This window comes from Rousettus aegyptiacus, unplaced genomic scaffold (assembly GCF_014176215.1).
Source record: "Rousettus aegyptiacus isolate mRouAeg1 unplaced genomic scaffold, mRouAeg1.p scaffold_m13_p_11, whole genome shotgun sequence".
Classification (NCBI taxonomy): Eukaryota; Metazoa; Chordata; class Mammalia; order Chiroptera; family Pteropodidae; genus Rousettus; species Rousettus aegyptiacus.
Genome location: NW_023416286.1, coordinates 93,726,017 through 93,741,737, shown reverse-complemented (window position 1 = coordinate 93,741,737; position 15,721 = coordinate 93,726,017). Strand labels below are relative to the sequence as shown.

The 15,721-nt window shown below is 63.8% G+C and overlaps 1 protein-coding gene across 6 annotated transcripts in view; it reads right to left on the bottom strand.

The window, feature by feature from the left end:
* Positions 1-15,721, bottom strand: part of ARHGEF10 (Rho guanine nucleotide exchange factor 10) — a 60,731-nt gene that overhangs the window by 15,545 nt on the left and 29,465 nt on the right. For all 6 annotated transcript variants that reach the window (XM_036228975.1, XM_036228972.1, XM_036228976.1 and 3 more), the window contains 14 exons: positions 15,299-15,405; positions 14,486-14,563; positions 13,825-14,004; positions 13,220-13,336; positions 12,649-12,741; positions 11,008-11,178; positions 9,533-9,678; positions 7,906-8,087; positions 3,583-3,698; positions 3,149-3,276; positions 2,949-3,049; positions 2,130-2,251; positions 1,653-1,724; positions 423-646 (listed from right to left, as the gene is read on the bottom strand). In XM_036228975.1, the coding sequence (XP_036084868.1) occupies positions 423-646; positions 1,653-1,724; positions 2,130-2,251; positions 2,949-3,049; positions 3,149-3,276; positions 3,583-3,698; positions 7,906-8,087; positions 9,533-9,678; positions 11,008-11,178; positions 12,649-12,741; positions 13,220-13,336; positions 13,825-14,004; positions 14,486-14,563; positions 15,299-15,405 (1,837 nt within the window). The remainder of the gene's footprint in view (positions 1-422; positions 647-1,652; positions 1,725-2,129; positions 2,252-2,948; positions 3,050-3,148; positions 3,277-3,582; positions 3,699-7,905; positions 8,088-9,532; positions 9,679-11,007; positions 11,179-12,648; positions 12,742-13,219; positions 13,337-13,824; positions 14,005-14,485; positions 14,564-15,298; positions 15,406-15,721) is intronic.

Genomic DNA, 15,721 nt, shown 5'->3' with positions numbered 1-15,721 from the left:
GCGCCCGCGGGAGGGGGCGCTGAGCTGGGGACGAGAGCCGGGGGCGCCCGCGGGAGGGGGCGCTGAGCCGGGGGCGAGAGCCGGGGGCGCCCGCGGCCTCCAGATGACGGGCGGCACTCTGGTCCCCTCGGTGCACCGGAGGCGCTCCGGGCTCCAGACAGGCCCTTCCCGGGGACCTCAGGGCTGCGGGTCAGGAAGACCACGCGCCCCGCAGCCTGGGCCAGCTCCCGAGGACAATGTGGGCTGTGCCCCACTACCCGCACGGTGGTGGTGGGGAGGGTACCCTGAACACAGGGATGAGGAGGAAGCAGCTGCCCCCGCATGCGCTGACCCCACGACCTGCTCACACAGGTCACATGACTGCCCGCCCCAGGCCTCGCTGCTGTGCCCGCGATGCCGCCGTGACGGTGACGAGCACCCACCTGCCCTCCTCGGTCCCCAGGCAGACCGTGGGGACGCCCGGTGCTCTCCTGGCCGCGGCCTCAGGCCCCGCAGGGGCGCTGGGCTCCTGGCCGTCCCCCTCTGCGGGGACGTGCACCATGCACAGGACGCGGGACTCCACGTTGAAGCACTCGATGACTTTGGAGTTGGAATTCTGAAGCGAGACGATGGCAATTTGGCCCATTTGACTGGTGCAGCTTCCGATCTGAATCGGGGGGCAGGAGGGGAGAGGCGCGTCCTCAGTGACGAGCCGAGGCGGGAGGCTCGGAGGCGGTGACCAGCCGCCGCGTGGAGGGACCGATGCCAATGGCCTGCAAGCAGCCCCCTTCCTCCTCGGCGTGTCTGTTTAGGCTACTTTCTTTTCATTTTAATACTAAGGATGCAGTTTCGATTTCTGAAAAATCATTTATAGGCTTTAAAATAACCACACCCCTCGCCTCAGACAATGCTTTCCGTACGCAATTTGAAGTCTCATGAAGCAGATTAACGCCAGTTTTGAACGATTTCACACTACAGTGCAACGGGCCTCGCCCAGGACAACAGGCTTCAGCAGAGGGGGAAGGGCGCGCCCCAAGGGGGTCACCAACCCGTCGCCGGCTGCCACCGCTGCCACCGGGCCCCGGGCCGGCCGACCGTGACTCCCACAGGACGCTCGGCGAAGTTCGCTCCCCAGCATGAGCCTGGAGTGACTTGCTTTTGGAGCGGGAAGGGGTCAGATCTGCTAACGGGTCCTCACAGGAAGGCGAGCGCCCGGCGCTCGTGAGGAGGCCACCCGTCTCGGGGGGTTATGCCTTGCGCACCGTTTCCCTTCAGGCAGTTTTGGAAACGTGACTCTCCTCGTTCTCACTGTTTTCCCACGTTACAAGGACGCATCCTGCTCTGACAGCCTTTCGGGGACGATGCCACACTGCCGCACCCTGCTCCGGGGACGGAGGGCCGGGGGCGACCGGCAAAGGGAGGTGGCACCAGTCACAGGCCGTTTGTGGAAAGACTCTCTCCTCTCAGCCACATCTAGCCTGGTGCAGTCTCAGGCGAGGGGGGGGGTGGCGGGGGACACCCTCGACTGCTAAGAGCTCCCCCTGTCCCGGCCGACGTGCTGAGAAACAGCGGGACGCAATGGGCCTACGCCGCCCCCGCTGAGCCATCCGCACCTCCCGCCACTGCCGCGGGCTGGGCGTGGGTCGGGGCGTGGGAACAGAGAGGCGGCTCACCCACAGGAAGCCGCGAGCCGGGGCGCTCGGGTCCGGCGGCTGGGGCTCGGGGTTGTAGGCTGCACACTCGATCTGGAGGGAGAAGCAAACGCCCAGGCTGAGCGGCCCGGGGAGCGTCAGGAAGACGCCACGACCCAAACGAACGACAGACGGAGCCCAGCACGTAAGCACAGAAACCGCAGCTCACACTCGGCAAAGACGCAAACAGGAGGAGGCTGAGGCGCGGGCCCCGGCGCCGGCCGCCCCAACGCCGACGCGGCCCGTCGGCCCTCAGTGTTTTACGTGCAGACGCGGGCACACGGGGGCCCAGCGTCGTGTGGCAGGTCCCGGCACTGGGCCGGGTGGCGGCGGGCGCGGCCCCACAGCCACGGCTGCCCTGTCCCTGCCCGCCGTGCCCCCCTTGGAGGGTCTCGCAGTCACATGCCCGCGGGGCCCGCACGGAGGGGCAGTGCCCCCCGCCTGCCCGCGGCCCGTCACCTTGAACTCCTGCTGCTTGGCCACCGTCACCGGCACATGTCCCACGAGGAGAGGGTGGCGCTCCCTTCTGACCTGATTCCCGTCGTCCTCCACGCAGAACCAGCCCATGTGGTTCTCCTCCCCTGGGCGTGTGGGAACAGCGGTGACCGGCATGTGACATGGGCTGAAGCCCGCCCCACGCTCCGCCCCGAGCCCAGGACGCCCCCTCCCCACAGGAGAGGCTGTGCACCCTGCACCCTGATGCCCCCTCCCCACAGGAGAGGCTGTGCACCCTGCTGCCCACGGGAGCCCAGTCACACGGAGGTGACAGCCCCGGCCTTGCCGGTTCCCCCTGGATGCGCCAACACAGAGCACCGTGCAACGCGCTGAGAAACGCCGGGCCTGGTTTTCCTCCGGCATTTTCATTTTCATTTTTTCCCAAGTGACAGAGACGTTCAGAGTCAATGACCAGAGACAGAGCGAGAGGCTTTTAGCCTGAGGAAGACTAGGGGACAGAGAGGCGCCACAAGATGAAGGCCGGCCGGCACCACAGCGGTTGGGCGACCTCGGCAGTGGACACGTAGCCCGGGGCAGATAAAGGGAGCTGATGCTCAGGCCGCGGGCCCAGGGCTGGACGCCTGGCGCAGGCCTCCGCTCGTGCTCAGTAGCTCGGCTGGCGTGACTGTTATGACGGAAGCGAGGGCTCCCCTGCCTGCACCCCGAAACACGATGTGAACCCTGACTGGCCCGTGCCGGGGCCAACCCCCCACTTAAAGCCATTCTCGGGGGGTGGCGACCGCAGCATCACGTGCTGCCTGCCATGTGGCCGGGCAGGCCTACCGAGGGCCAGCTGGGCCATCTGCAGGCTGTTGACCCAGGAGTCCTTGACGGCGGGCGTGAAGGTGCTGAACACGGCCGTGAAGAATGCGGGCCGCCCGGACCTGCGGGACACGGCACAGCGCTGGTCGCAGGCCGCGGCCCCCGCGGGAAGGGGCCACAGGCGCGCCCCCCGCGGCCCGCACGCCCCCCGCACCACTGACTTGTCGGGCTTCCCCGGGAGCTGCAGCTGCAGCCTGCAGCAGCTGGCCGCCCGGATCTCCTCCTCCTTGCGCAGGACGAGCCGCTGCAGGGCCGCTGTCCAGTCGTGGGCCGCCGCCTGGTTCAGGTTCTGCCGGGAGGCCCAGTGTTAGGGGGAGGGGCCGGCCCAGGGGGGCAAGCAGGGCTGTGACAGGAAAGCCTCGGGGGCCCGTGACATGCGTCTGGTCCCGGGGGTCAGGCGCTCTGCGGACCGTCTCCGGGAGGAGTGGACGCGAGTCTGCAGAGCAGGGATGAGTCCCAGATGCTGCCCCCCCGACCTGGACCGGGGGACGCCACCCCCCCGTGACACCTCACGGCAACCGCGCGGTCCCACCGCGGTCAGGCCCAGCAGCACCGTCCGTGCCGAGGACTCGAGACCGAGCGCGGCCGCGGGCACCTGGTAGTTCCCTCGGAGGTCCCCGACGAGCTGTGCGATCTGCCCGACGACGTTCAGGTCGTGTAGCAGGCTCTGCAGGTCCTGGTACAGCTGGCCCGGCCACGTGCACAGCTGGTCTGCAAGACACAGGCCCGGACTGCCAGCCGCACGGCGGGGCGTGGCAGGAGCGCGAGGCGAGCCAGGGCTCGGGCTTCCGGGGAGTCGGGGGGGGGGGGGCATTTCCCAGCACTTAGCCTCTGTCCTTTTTTAACTTTTTATTTTGAAATGATTTTAAATTTAGAGAAAAGTTACCATGTGCCCCCTCCCGTGTGCCCCCCGCCCGGCTCCCCAACGTTAGGACCTCGCAGAAGCACAGCCTGGTCGTCCCCGCGGGAGGTCACAGTGGCCTCCCGGCAGACAGGGCTCCCCGCTGACGCCACGCCTCGGGTCCCGCCCTGCCCCGGCTGCACACGCCTTTGTAACTGAAGACGTTTTAGCTAATGACACGCACCTCTGCGTTCCTTAACTTTCAGTGAACGCAGCCTTGTGAGGAGGTCGTAAGCGTGCCATCGGCTTCACCAACTTGCCTCCGCCACACGCTGAACGCGACACTCCCGCTTCCGGGGCCCGGATCGTGGCACGTGGCCAGCTGTGCCTGCCGGCTGAGCGGCCCCCAGAACCCGCCTTCGCCGTGAGGACCTTCGCTGTCCCTGAGCCGCACGGCCCCGCCCTCGCCCCGGCCGCCGTTCGTTGTGCACTGGCGAGGCTGCCTCGTGAGAGTCCACACAGCACCCTGCCTGTCCTCGTGACGGCGGGACCGTGCCCGTCAGAGCACGTGCCCCACGGCCCCGGGGGGCACGGGCGGGAGGCCAGGCCTCCAGCGCAGACAGAAAGTCAACTCGCCCTACTCCAGGGGCCGTTCCGAGGACCATTCGCCCCACACCCTCCTTTCGCAGCTGCGGGGAAGCCTGAACCCACTTCACGAATGGGCCACATGAGGCACCACGGCCCCATGTCAGCCCCCAAACTGTGGACTCAGTGTGCGGCAGCCTCCAGCCCTCAGCGGGCTTGGCACTGCCCACCCCCCAGGTGACAGGCCACCGAACACTCGAAATGGGCGATTTATTGTATGCCAACATGATACTTTAAAAAAAGCTTAAAAAGTAACTCGTCCAATGCAGAACTGAGATCCCTAACTTACAGAGAGTTCTAGGGGACAGGGCGTGGGGAGGGGACGGGCGCCTCCGGGAAGGAGGGGATGGAGCACCGAGAGGGGACGGGGCGCCAGGAGAGGACAGGACACACGCACTGAGGACACCTCTCCCGCCTGGACGGCTACATCCAGACCCTGTCACTGTCCCGACCTGTCGGTGACAGAAATCTGCTCGTGGGTGACCAGACACGTTAGCCCTTCCTCATCGCGAGGCTGACTTTCGCCTGCCACCTGCACTCCGCGCCTCTTTATTCCACGAGAGGAGGAGCTCGCAGAGCCACCGGCGACTCGCTTGTGTTCTGTCTCAGCCCCGCTCCGTCCCCTGGTGCCGAGCACAGATGTCACTGACACCAGAGGAGGAGGGGCAGCGGCTGACGATGGAGGTGACGCAGCCGCCCCTCAGGACAGGGAGCCTGGTGCAGACACACGGACCCCCTCGGAGCCCCTCCGAAGCCAGCGGCGTCACTGCTGCAGCCGGAGCCGAGCCCTGCACTGTCCCCACAGCCCGCAGGACCCAGAAGGACCCAAACGCCTTCTGTTTACTCTCCTGCGGGTGGGACAGGACCCCGAGCAGAGCTGGAGGGGTGGCCACAGGCTCCGAAGGCGCTCGTCTCATGTGGGCCTCCTCTGGGCATGTGTCAGGGGTGGCCGCGCTCTGGCCTAGCTAACTTAAAAGTCACTGTCTCCGAGAAACCTTCCTCTTTCGAATCCCAGAGCGCGGGCTGTGCTCCCGTCAGGGAGCGTGCCCGCTGTGGCGTCTGCGTGTCAGATGCCTGTCCCGGCTCCGAGCTGCAGCGGCTCTGCCCCGACCTCCTCGTGTGGGGTCACCGGACGGCGCACTCGGTGTCACTCAGGCCAGCAACAGACACACAGGCGGGAGGAGGCCGTCGAATGCAAAATGCCACGGTGACTGGCGAGTCCATTTTTCTTTTCATTCGCTCAGCAAACGTTCACTGAGCACCTCACGCACGCCCGGCTGTGACGCCAGGCGGGCCGCCGTGCGGGCTGGTGAGAGAACTGGTTCCAGGCACAGGCCCTCACGCGGCCGCTGCTGCCGGTGTCCTAGTTTCCTACACAAGGTCATCGCAATGACAGCTCACACGGGAAGGCAACGCACCCACCACCACGGGCCACGATGAACGGAGATCGGATACCCTAAGCTCAAGCTATGATTGCACTCAGAAAACGAAGCGGGGCAGATCTCTCTCGAACGGCAGGCTCTTCACGTAAACTCTCCGTCTGGATAGTGTGCCAACACCGGAGACAGTGACAGAAGCCTCGCTGCTGAGCCCCTAAACCCCAGAAACTGCATCAGGTGAACGGTCCGCGGCTGACTAACCTCAGCGTGTCCGTGATCCAACGTATCACACAAGGTGATACCCAGACTGACGTCAGCGTGTCTGTGATACAGTGTACCACACGCAATGATACGGAAAACAAACGTGGGAGCCCTGCGGGGAAAAAAAGCACTGTGCCAAGCGCTGCTCCCCGAAAATCTGCTTCCCCTGACGTCATGTCCTTCCTTCCTTTGAGAAACACGACAGGACGCAACCACGGCAAGTCCGCATGACAGAGTCTCATGTTTTCAAGTATTTTGCAAAGTCCCCTTAACTTACGACAGGACAACAAAGTTCTCCTTAAGTTCAGGATGAATAAAAAGATTTACTTTCCAAAATGTTTACTGACTGATGATGATGCGTCCGGACCTCCGTTTGCTTGGCTCACAGCCAGCTCACGCTCGGCACAAAGGCATGGCGACCACACTCCAGGTTCTGTCTCCCACAAACTATTTCTATAAACGGACTCACCCTGCTTTTAGTTGTCAACATTGCTAACTGAGTCAAATCTTAAGTTGGCTCAGTATAAGTCACAACCACAGAAATGATTAAGACACGTGGGTTGCCCGTAGCACACAGCATCTACTTTGTGGGTAAGGCCACCCCTGGAGATTCGAACCCAATAAGGCGATCTGACTTACAAACACACTGAAGACGGCTACCGTTATGAAACACCCAAAGGCATTTTCTCAATGCACAAAACCAAGACGTAAATGTGATTTGCAATGACCACCATCAAATGATTTACGTGGATTTTTAAGAACTTTTAACAAACAGCACATTCTAGGTGACCGCGGGTAAAGCTTTAATGACGCGTGTCCACTTGGAAGCCCTTCTCCCCCGGCTTCTCACCCTCTCCTCCCCACTCCTGCGTGTGTCCCCGCTTTGGAAATCTGTGACATAGTCTAGCATTTTGATCGCGAGCTGAGACGGTACACGGTAAGTAGGAGTTTGACTGCGGAGCCGGAATGAGGACCGCACGCTGCCACCCGGGAACCGCCAGCTCTGGGGACGAGGTCTCGGAGCCCACGGGACCGGCGGCCACCGCGCTGTGCCCTGCAGCTCCGGCGAGCATGAGTGCTCAGCCAGAAACGTGGACGGTCTTACAAGGTTCCTCTGAGCGTGTCAGAAACAAACAGCTTGGACGACTGCTGAGCACGCGTATGTTTACCCCTCACGTTTAACAGAAGGATCGCAATAAACAAAAAGGCTTGCTGAACGTCTCCATCTCTGTACCTGACCTGCTCTGCCCGTGACGCGGGGTCAGAGGCCAGTGGACGGACTCAGCCAGCCTTGTTAGGATTAGGAGAGAGAGACGGAGGAGGAGGGAGGAAGGAGACCACACCCGGCTCCGAACCCATGGCCTGAAGATCCCTTAGAAGCAAATCGACGCCGGCCACTGCGGAAGCGTCTCCATGACTGATGCCCCTCTGACTTCACCTCGTGGCCTCCCAAGTGCCACCTCCGTGGGGACGGAGGTGGGGGTGTCGTGGGTGGCCCGCAGCCGAGCGGACCTGCGGCCAGGCCCACCCTCCAGGCCCCCGCGCATCAGAGCACGGCACAGGTGAGAGGCCGAGTCCCACGGGTGCACGGGGACCGCGGAATGGGACGCAGACTGGGGAGCCGGGGCCCACGCCCGTGCGCGGCACCTGGCGCTCAGCCCAGGGGACACCCCCGCGGGACACACTGAAGACCGGTCCCCAACCTGGCAGGTCAGCCACGTCCCGCAGGGGCCGGCCCCGCCCAGCGCACGCCGGCCCCGCGACGGCCCGCGCATCGACACGCGTCACCTACGTGGCTTCGCGCCGGCCACCGCGGCCAGGCTCTCGGGGGCGTGCGCTGTGGGCCCTGCGCTGGGCTCCCCCGCGGCCTCGCCGCCGCCGTGCTCCACCACCTCCACGTGTCCGAGGGGCACGCTCCACTTCAGCAGGTACCGCCGGCTGCCGGCCGCCAGGGCGTTGCTGTCGTGTGCGGTGCTGGAACGAAGCACAGGAGACCGTCACTCAGCCGCGGCGAACGGAGAAGTCGTGGCCCCTTCATCCCGTGGCCCAGCGGCCCCCAGCCTCTGTGGCACCGGGGACAGGCGCTCCCACGAGCATCTGACGCCTGAGGCTCTGAGGGGGGCCGAGGCAGTGATGCCGGGGCCGGGGAGCAGCCGCAGACGCGGACAGAGCCTCGCTGGCTCCCCCCCACCCCGCTCCCCTCCTGCTGTGCGGCCGGGGTTGGGGGCCAGCCTCGGATGTCCCGGGGAGAGTCGCCGGAAGCCCGTGTCACAGCGCCCTGCCCTGCACACGAGCCACCCCCACTCGCTGCGTGACGCGAGGGCCAACACCGGTGCCCCAGCACCTGTCCGGGCCCCTCTCCTGACGCCGCCCCGGAGGTGACGGCACTGCCGCTCCCTCACCGCACACGCACAGTCGAAACACTGCGGGGAGAGCAACAGGCCAGAGGCCGCGCGGCAACAGAAACCCCCGACCTCCCGGGAGCCGCGGGTCCCCGGCTTCCCCGCCCCCTTGTGGTGCCAACGCCCCACTGCGGACGGTTCCAAGCTCCCAAAGCTCCTGAAAACGTCACTGATCCTCGACAGCCACTGCGCGTGGCTCCTGGACAGTGGGGTGGCTGCTCCAGCCGCACCATGAGCATCGCTCCCACTGCAGACCGAGCCTCCCACGGCCCACCCGAGCCTCCCACGGTGGACCCGAGTCTCCCACGGCCCACCCGAGCCTCCCACGGTGGACCCGAGTCTCCCACGGCCCACCCGAGCCTCCCACGGTGGACCCGAGTCTCCCACGGCCCACCCGAGTCTCCCACGGTCAACCCAAGTCTCCCACAGCCCACCCAAGTCTCCCACGGTCAACCCGAGCCTCCCATAATCCACCCGAGTCTCCCATGACCCACTCGAGTTTCCCACAATCCACCCTTATCAGACGACCTTCCAACGGCTCCGATTTTCTCCACTGACTCAACGTCCCACACATGGGGAACAAATAGCTCTAACGTGAAACGGTGTGAGGCAGGAGCTGACCGCGTGCCACACACTTCCCTGCTTCACACCGCACACGGGTGAACCCAGTTTCGTCACGTGAGAAGCCGTCGCCAGACACGCACGTGCAGAGGAACGGCTGGAGCAGCGCCCCAGCGGGGACCGGAACGAGAGCCCCGGCCTGCAGGGGCCGCAGCACCGGCCTTGCGTTCAGAGAGAAAGCGCGTCTACGCCCCCGGTTTCTGCCGGCGGGGACACGCGGCCCTCTCAGGAAGAGCCTGTGAGAGCGCGCGGGCGTCCCTGGGCCCCAGGACCCCTGGGTGAGCTCTGCACGCCCGGGGCCTCCGTCTGGATGGGACTCGGGGAAGCCGCTGGCTCCTCGGAGCCGCGCACGGGGACAGGGCCCCCGGGCCGAGCGGGGCACGGCGCCCCCCTTACCGGGCGGTGGCGGTGGCACACATCAGCACGTCGCTCAGCATGAAGAGCCGGCGTTCCTTGGTCTTGACGACCTCCCCCCTGTCGTTGTAAACGGTTTCTATCATGTCGTCGGACCGGATGAGGTGTCGGTCTCCGCTGCTGAGGAGCTGAAGTCACAGCCACGCGTGACGCGGCCCCCACGGCCGCGTCCGCCAGGAAGGGGAAGGGGCGGGACGGGCTTGCGAGGCGAGGGCGCAGCACGTTCCAAACACTGCTTTACGGGAGCCCCCCGCTCCCCGCCCCGCCCGCGCAGTTCAGGCAGCGGCTCTGCCCAGTCTCACAGTTTGTCACTCCAAACGGTGAAAGGCTCTAACTAGCATCCCCTCGGAACGCGCTGCAGCTCAGCGGCAACGCCGCCACAGTGAGGCTTCGCTTGCTGCCACCCGCCAGTCCCCGTGAGTGACTCCCCGGGATAAACGCTCCCTCCCTTCCTCCCAGACTCGCCCTGCAGCTGCCAGCCACTCGGCACTGGTGCCGACCCCGCCTGGGAGTGGCTGTAGGTGACGTGATGACTTCGCAGCCACGCTTCCCAGGGGGCAGTGGTCAGGCGGCCACCTCGGCCTCTCACGAGCCGTGTGTTGGTCACAGAGCCAATGGGACGCCCTCAGTGCTCTGGAGAGGCGCTCTGCCTCGCTAGTGAAACGGCTCGGGCGTGAAGCACTCACACTTGTCCTGACGGGTCAGCCACCAGGAAACCCAGAACCGGGCAGAAACACCCGGATGGCCCCTGCTGCCCGCCGGTGCCGACACCGTCTGCCCACCCTCGCTCTCCTGCACGCCCACGGGCACATGGAGAGGGCGCACATCCCCTTCCCCACGTGCCTCCGAGCACCCCACACTGCGGGCGCCCGTCTTGTGTGATTTTCTGCTTATGAATCATCTGGAGAACTGAAAAGAAGCCTGTTGCTTAAAACACATAACGATGAATGTCTTACACTTAAAATACTGGATTTGCCACTGTACAGTAGGGAATCAAGCCCACTGACGAAAACGAAAGGTGAGCTTGGCAACAATGAATGTTACGTGTCATGACTTAACGCGGCTCAGGTAGATCGAGCCCTTCCTGCCACGCAGGGAAGGACGTGGCGAAGGCCGCCCGGCCCCTGCGGCAGGAGCAGGGCCTGGCCAGCGTGAGGCTGAAACAGCTTCACCCTGAATTCTGCATCGCCTTTCCCGGTAAGTACAGCTCGGCCCTCGCGGGCAGGTGCAGACGGGCGCGCACGGGCGTCCTTCACGCTGCACGTGCGCCTGGCGTGGGGGCTACCGGGGGTTCGCAGCGTCCGGCACAGCCGGCCCACCCCTGGCTCTCCATCCGCTGCCCGCCAGGGCCCTGGGCCGGGGGCGCCTCTGAGGCTGAGGTTAGTGGTGCACGGCGGGCGCGAGGCCTGTTAGTGCGGGCGGAGGCGGTCCCGGCAGGGGCGGGGGCGCGCGGGGACCTTGTTCAGGTAGCGCTCGTTCATGGCCTTCGCCACCTGCTTGACCTCGCAGCGCTGGTCGGCGTCGCGCTTCCGCTCGAGCAGCTTCTCCGCCAGCGTCTCCAGCTCCGCCAGCGCCATCTGCAGGGGCAGCCGGTCCGCGTGTCCCCGCGGCGTGTGCTGCAGCATGTCCTGAGAGAGCCGGGCGGGACGGGGGACAGCACTGGGGTGGGGACGCTGGCGCCGTCACCCACAAACTCCCAACCCCCCAAACCGCGTCACCCACCAGCTCCCGACCCCCAAACCGCGTCGCCCACACAGACTGGCCGGCGAAGGGTGACAATGCCACGGGCTACCGGGGAAGCGTAAAACGAGCTCTTGGGCAGGACGAAACCCTGCGTGAATCGCGACCTGGCTGAACACATCAACAGCCGCTTTTGCGAAAACAAACTTCAGCAGCCGCGAGTGGGAAAAGTGGCGTGTCCCTCGGAGGACACCATAAGCAGGACAGGACCTGTGTCCCACCAGTCAGCACGTGGTACAGGCTGCTGCCAAGCAACGACCCCAGCATGCTGGCTCTCCCTTGAGCCCTGTCCCTTGGGCAGGTGATGACCTGACTGCCTAACTGGCTTTCCGCCTCTTCCCTCCTCAGTGCCCGACCCCATGACGTGGCCTCGTGGCCTCCCTGACAGCTGTGCCCCCCTAGATGCTGACGGCATGTTCTTCTCAGTTGAAGAAATAAAACATGTTTTCATTTCAGAAAACTAATGGATTTTCTTATTAATACTCTAACACAAGACAAACAGACATACATTGGAAAATGTAAGTGAAAAATGACCTATAAGCCTAGCACAGAAATAACTTGTATTGATATTTTAACGTGTATCCTTTTCTCACATTTTTATGACTCCTTTTGTTCAGTAAGCACTATTTCAGACAATTGCAACAGAAACAAAAGCCTCAGGGGGCTTCTCAGGGCCTCTCAAATGCCAGTTCATTTCTAGGGCCGATTTCGCTATAAATTTTCAATGACTTTAATAAGCAGGTGTGCCACGTGAGGTGACCAGAAGGCCAGGGGCGCGTCGCTGGTGGCCAGCACGGGGGTGGGTGGGGGGTGGGGGAGTGGCGGGGACCCCTCTGAGAGGCCAGTGGCAAATGACTGCCATCCACTAGGTGAGGCGGGCTCATCAATTGTGCCGTTGTGACCTTCCCTCAGCCCCGATGGGGCCGGGCTGGGGAGCCGTGCAGGGGTGAGGAGCAGGGGGTGCAGGGCGTCCAGGCGCACCCCACGCTCAGCCTGCGCCCACCCCGTGGCTGCAGGCTTCACGAAAAACCCAGCAATGCCAGTGAGGTGCCTCCAGAGCTCGGGAGCTGGGGAACCTGAGGGGGTTTGTGGGGGCTCCCAGCGTGGAGGCCCAGACAGACAGAAGTGTGGGAAACCTGGGGACCTCCTCCTTGCCATCACGTCTGAGGTGCAGGCCAGCCAGCCTGTGGGGTCTGCACCACCCTGGGAGTCAGCATCCAACCGAAGCCCACACAGGGCTGGGCAGGCGAGTCATAGTCACACGCGCCCAGCCCCCCCGCCCCGTCCCCCCCCCCCCCGCACCGCCTGGGAGGAGGCAAGCCACTGTAGGGACCGCCTCCAGACAGCGGGGGCCATACCTGGAGCAGCAGGATGAACTGCGGGAACCGCTGCACGGGCTTCGCCATCAGGCCGTAGAGGGTGACGCTGTCCGGGCTGGACCCCTGGCTCTGCTATGGGGACACAGTCGGGTGTGACCCTAATGCACACTGGAGGCTCACGCGAGTGAGACTATAGCAGGGGGGCCACAGGGCATGAAAGGAGCGTCCGCTGGACCTCTCTTGTCACGGGCACGCCCCAGCCTGTGTCGCAGTGCCCTGAGCTGAAGAGGTACCACACATCCGTGGGCCCCAGGGGGCTGTGCAGGATGTCAGCGCCCACAGGCCGCAGGGCTCTCACCTGACAGCAGAGCCGCCTGGGGGTCCCCCAGGGTGCGCTCACAGCTCCAGCTCTGGGCCACACAGACCTCAACCCACATCCCCAATGCTGCTTCCAGTGTCCCCAAAGTCAGACCAGGGGGCAGGAAGCAAAAGCAGCTTCCTTTGGGGTCTGATCCTGCCTTTCTCGCTGTGCCCCCAGCCACCCACACGGGCAAAGAAAGGTTCCTACCACGGCGTCAGGAACCAGCGCGGAGGAGCAGGCCCCGCTCACCTTCAGAAACGCCAGGAAGGCGGGCTTGGTGGCACTGGCCTTCCGCAGCACGGCCATTGCCGCGCCCAGGTTGTTGACGTAGCTGCTGTAGGCATCCAGCACCATGGACTTGGAGAACTGGAGAACAGGGGGAGGCTCAGAACGCTTCCCCCACTCAGAGCACGGGCTTCAAGCCCTGCCCTAGAGCAGCCCGGGGGGGATCGCCTCGGGCGAGGCCCGACACCCTGACAGATGGCCCGGCCACGCTGTCTCCCAGCCTTCGCCAGGCCACGGCATGGTGCTGCTGAGCGCTCATGGGCTGTGCGCTGCCCACAGACGCCCCGCACGGCCGTCACTCAGAAGGCACGCTCTCATCCACGTTATAGTCACGACACAAGGTTCTTTCCAGTTAAGCAGATGTTCCCTAAGCAGGTGTTTTAAGAGGAGGGACGCGACAAGAGCCTCCGCGGTTCCGCCCGCCCTCCCAGCGACGCCCACTGCCCCCTTCCCCGAGAGAACGCGGGAGGCGCACTCTGCCCCCTGACGGCCAGCCGGCCGGTGCCTCGCCGCCGAGCCACCAGCGTCCCGGGGGGCGTCCACCTGGGAGCGGGGGCGCCGTTACTCACCGAAGCAACGAAGACGTCGCCGATCATCTCCACGGCGTCCCACTCGGCCACGCGGCTGGCCAGCGCGATCTGGAACAGGCGGTGGCACTGCAGGACCGCCCTGAGCCGCTGGAACACCACCTGCAGCTTCCGCGCGCTCAGCAGCTTGGGCTCCATCTCCGACAGCGGCCGCTCGTACTGCTGATGCACAGAGACGCACGGCGCTGACGCCACGGCGAAGGCCACGCATAGGCCCACGGGCACGCGCCACGCACGGGCACGCATCCACACGCGCCGCCTCGGCACACGTCACGCACGGGCGCGCACCCGTACGCGCCGCCTCGGCGCACGCCATGCACGAGCTGCACCGTCTCGGTGCGCGTCACGCACGAGCACACGCCCGCATGCGCCGCCTCAGCGTAGGCCACGCACCGGCACGCGCCCACGCGCGCCGCCTCGGCGCACGTCACGCACAAGCACGCACCCACATGCACCGCGCCGTCTCAGCGCACGTCACGCAGCTCCTGACGCCAACGCACGGCGACATCTAAATTCTCACCAGAATTTTGCAGATTTGAGTAGCTTATGGTCCGTATATGTGAGTGTACGCATGTAACAATAATACGCGCGCAACAAAAGGCGAGGAAAACACGCGCGTACTCATGACATGACACGTAGTTACCTCCAGAATCCCCGTGAGAGAATCTATGTAGCTCTTTTCACTGTCGACAATTGAACCAAGAATGCATCTTCTTACGACCTGTTGGAATTTGAAAATATGATGGTGAGAAGTTACTTCATACAAATTTTATTTCTATTTGAGCCTTGTTGATAAAGTAGTTTTTTGGGTTTTGTTTTCAAAATAGTGGGTAAATCGAATCTCCAAAGGCCCCTAAAATATTTAAACGGTGTGTCAACTAACTGGCATCATGGATGCAAAACACGCTTCTCCCACTGCTATACTTACGTTTTTTTTAACCGTCAGATTACAAATTATTACAGCAGGACAAGTAAAATTACAGCACTAATAATAAATACATTCACTTATACAACAATGAACTGAATTAACTAACTGCAATTTACATGCCTGACACTGAATTACATTTTTCCTGTATTAATTAACTACTAAAAAAACAGCTCCTCTCGACGCGAAGCATCCATCATTCCGAAGCTGCAGGAGAGCAAAGGGCCCGCTGTCCTGCACGTACCACCCCGCACCGCCATGCAGCGCCCCCTGAGCAGTCGGCGGCTCTCGCCGAGCAGGCACGTCCCACACGTTTCCCGCAGGTGCACTGGGATGGACCCACGGGATTTCGGGGCCAGGATGTCTGAGCCCCGGCCACTGCCCTGACCAGAGGCCCTGCGTGCGGACCCTTTAACTGATGGACCAAGAGAGACCCATGGGGAAGCCCGGTAGGCATGTGGCCAGGAGCTGGGGACAGTGGGCACTGAGTAGCCGGCATGCACGCCCCAAGCACCTGCCCGGCCCACCCACCTGCTGCGGAGACAGCCCTGCGGGCATCGGGGCCAACACGGCGTCGGGGTGCCGACAGTCCACGTCGATGAACACGTCCTGCTCCTCCTCGGGACCGGGTCCGGCATCTTAAATGGAAGTGAGAACGCACCCCTGTGCCCTTGGGACGGTGCAACAGCGCAGCGCAGTGAAATGGGCCGTCGAACCGGCGCTCTGGAGGAGCCTTCGTGTTCATGTCCCACCCAGCGGCAACTAACGCGGGATTTTAACAAACCCAAGAAAGCACCTTGCCCACAGGGGCACGGAGCGAGGGTCGCTATGCAAACGTTTCAGTGCTTGAGGTTTAAACAAGGGCAGAGGAGTCATCTGAGTACCCAGGTGGCAGAGCAGAAACGAAGATCTCAATTCCTTAATCTGTGTCGTCGCCTGTCACGATCAGACACA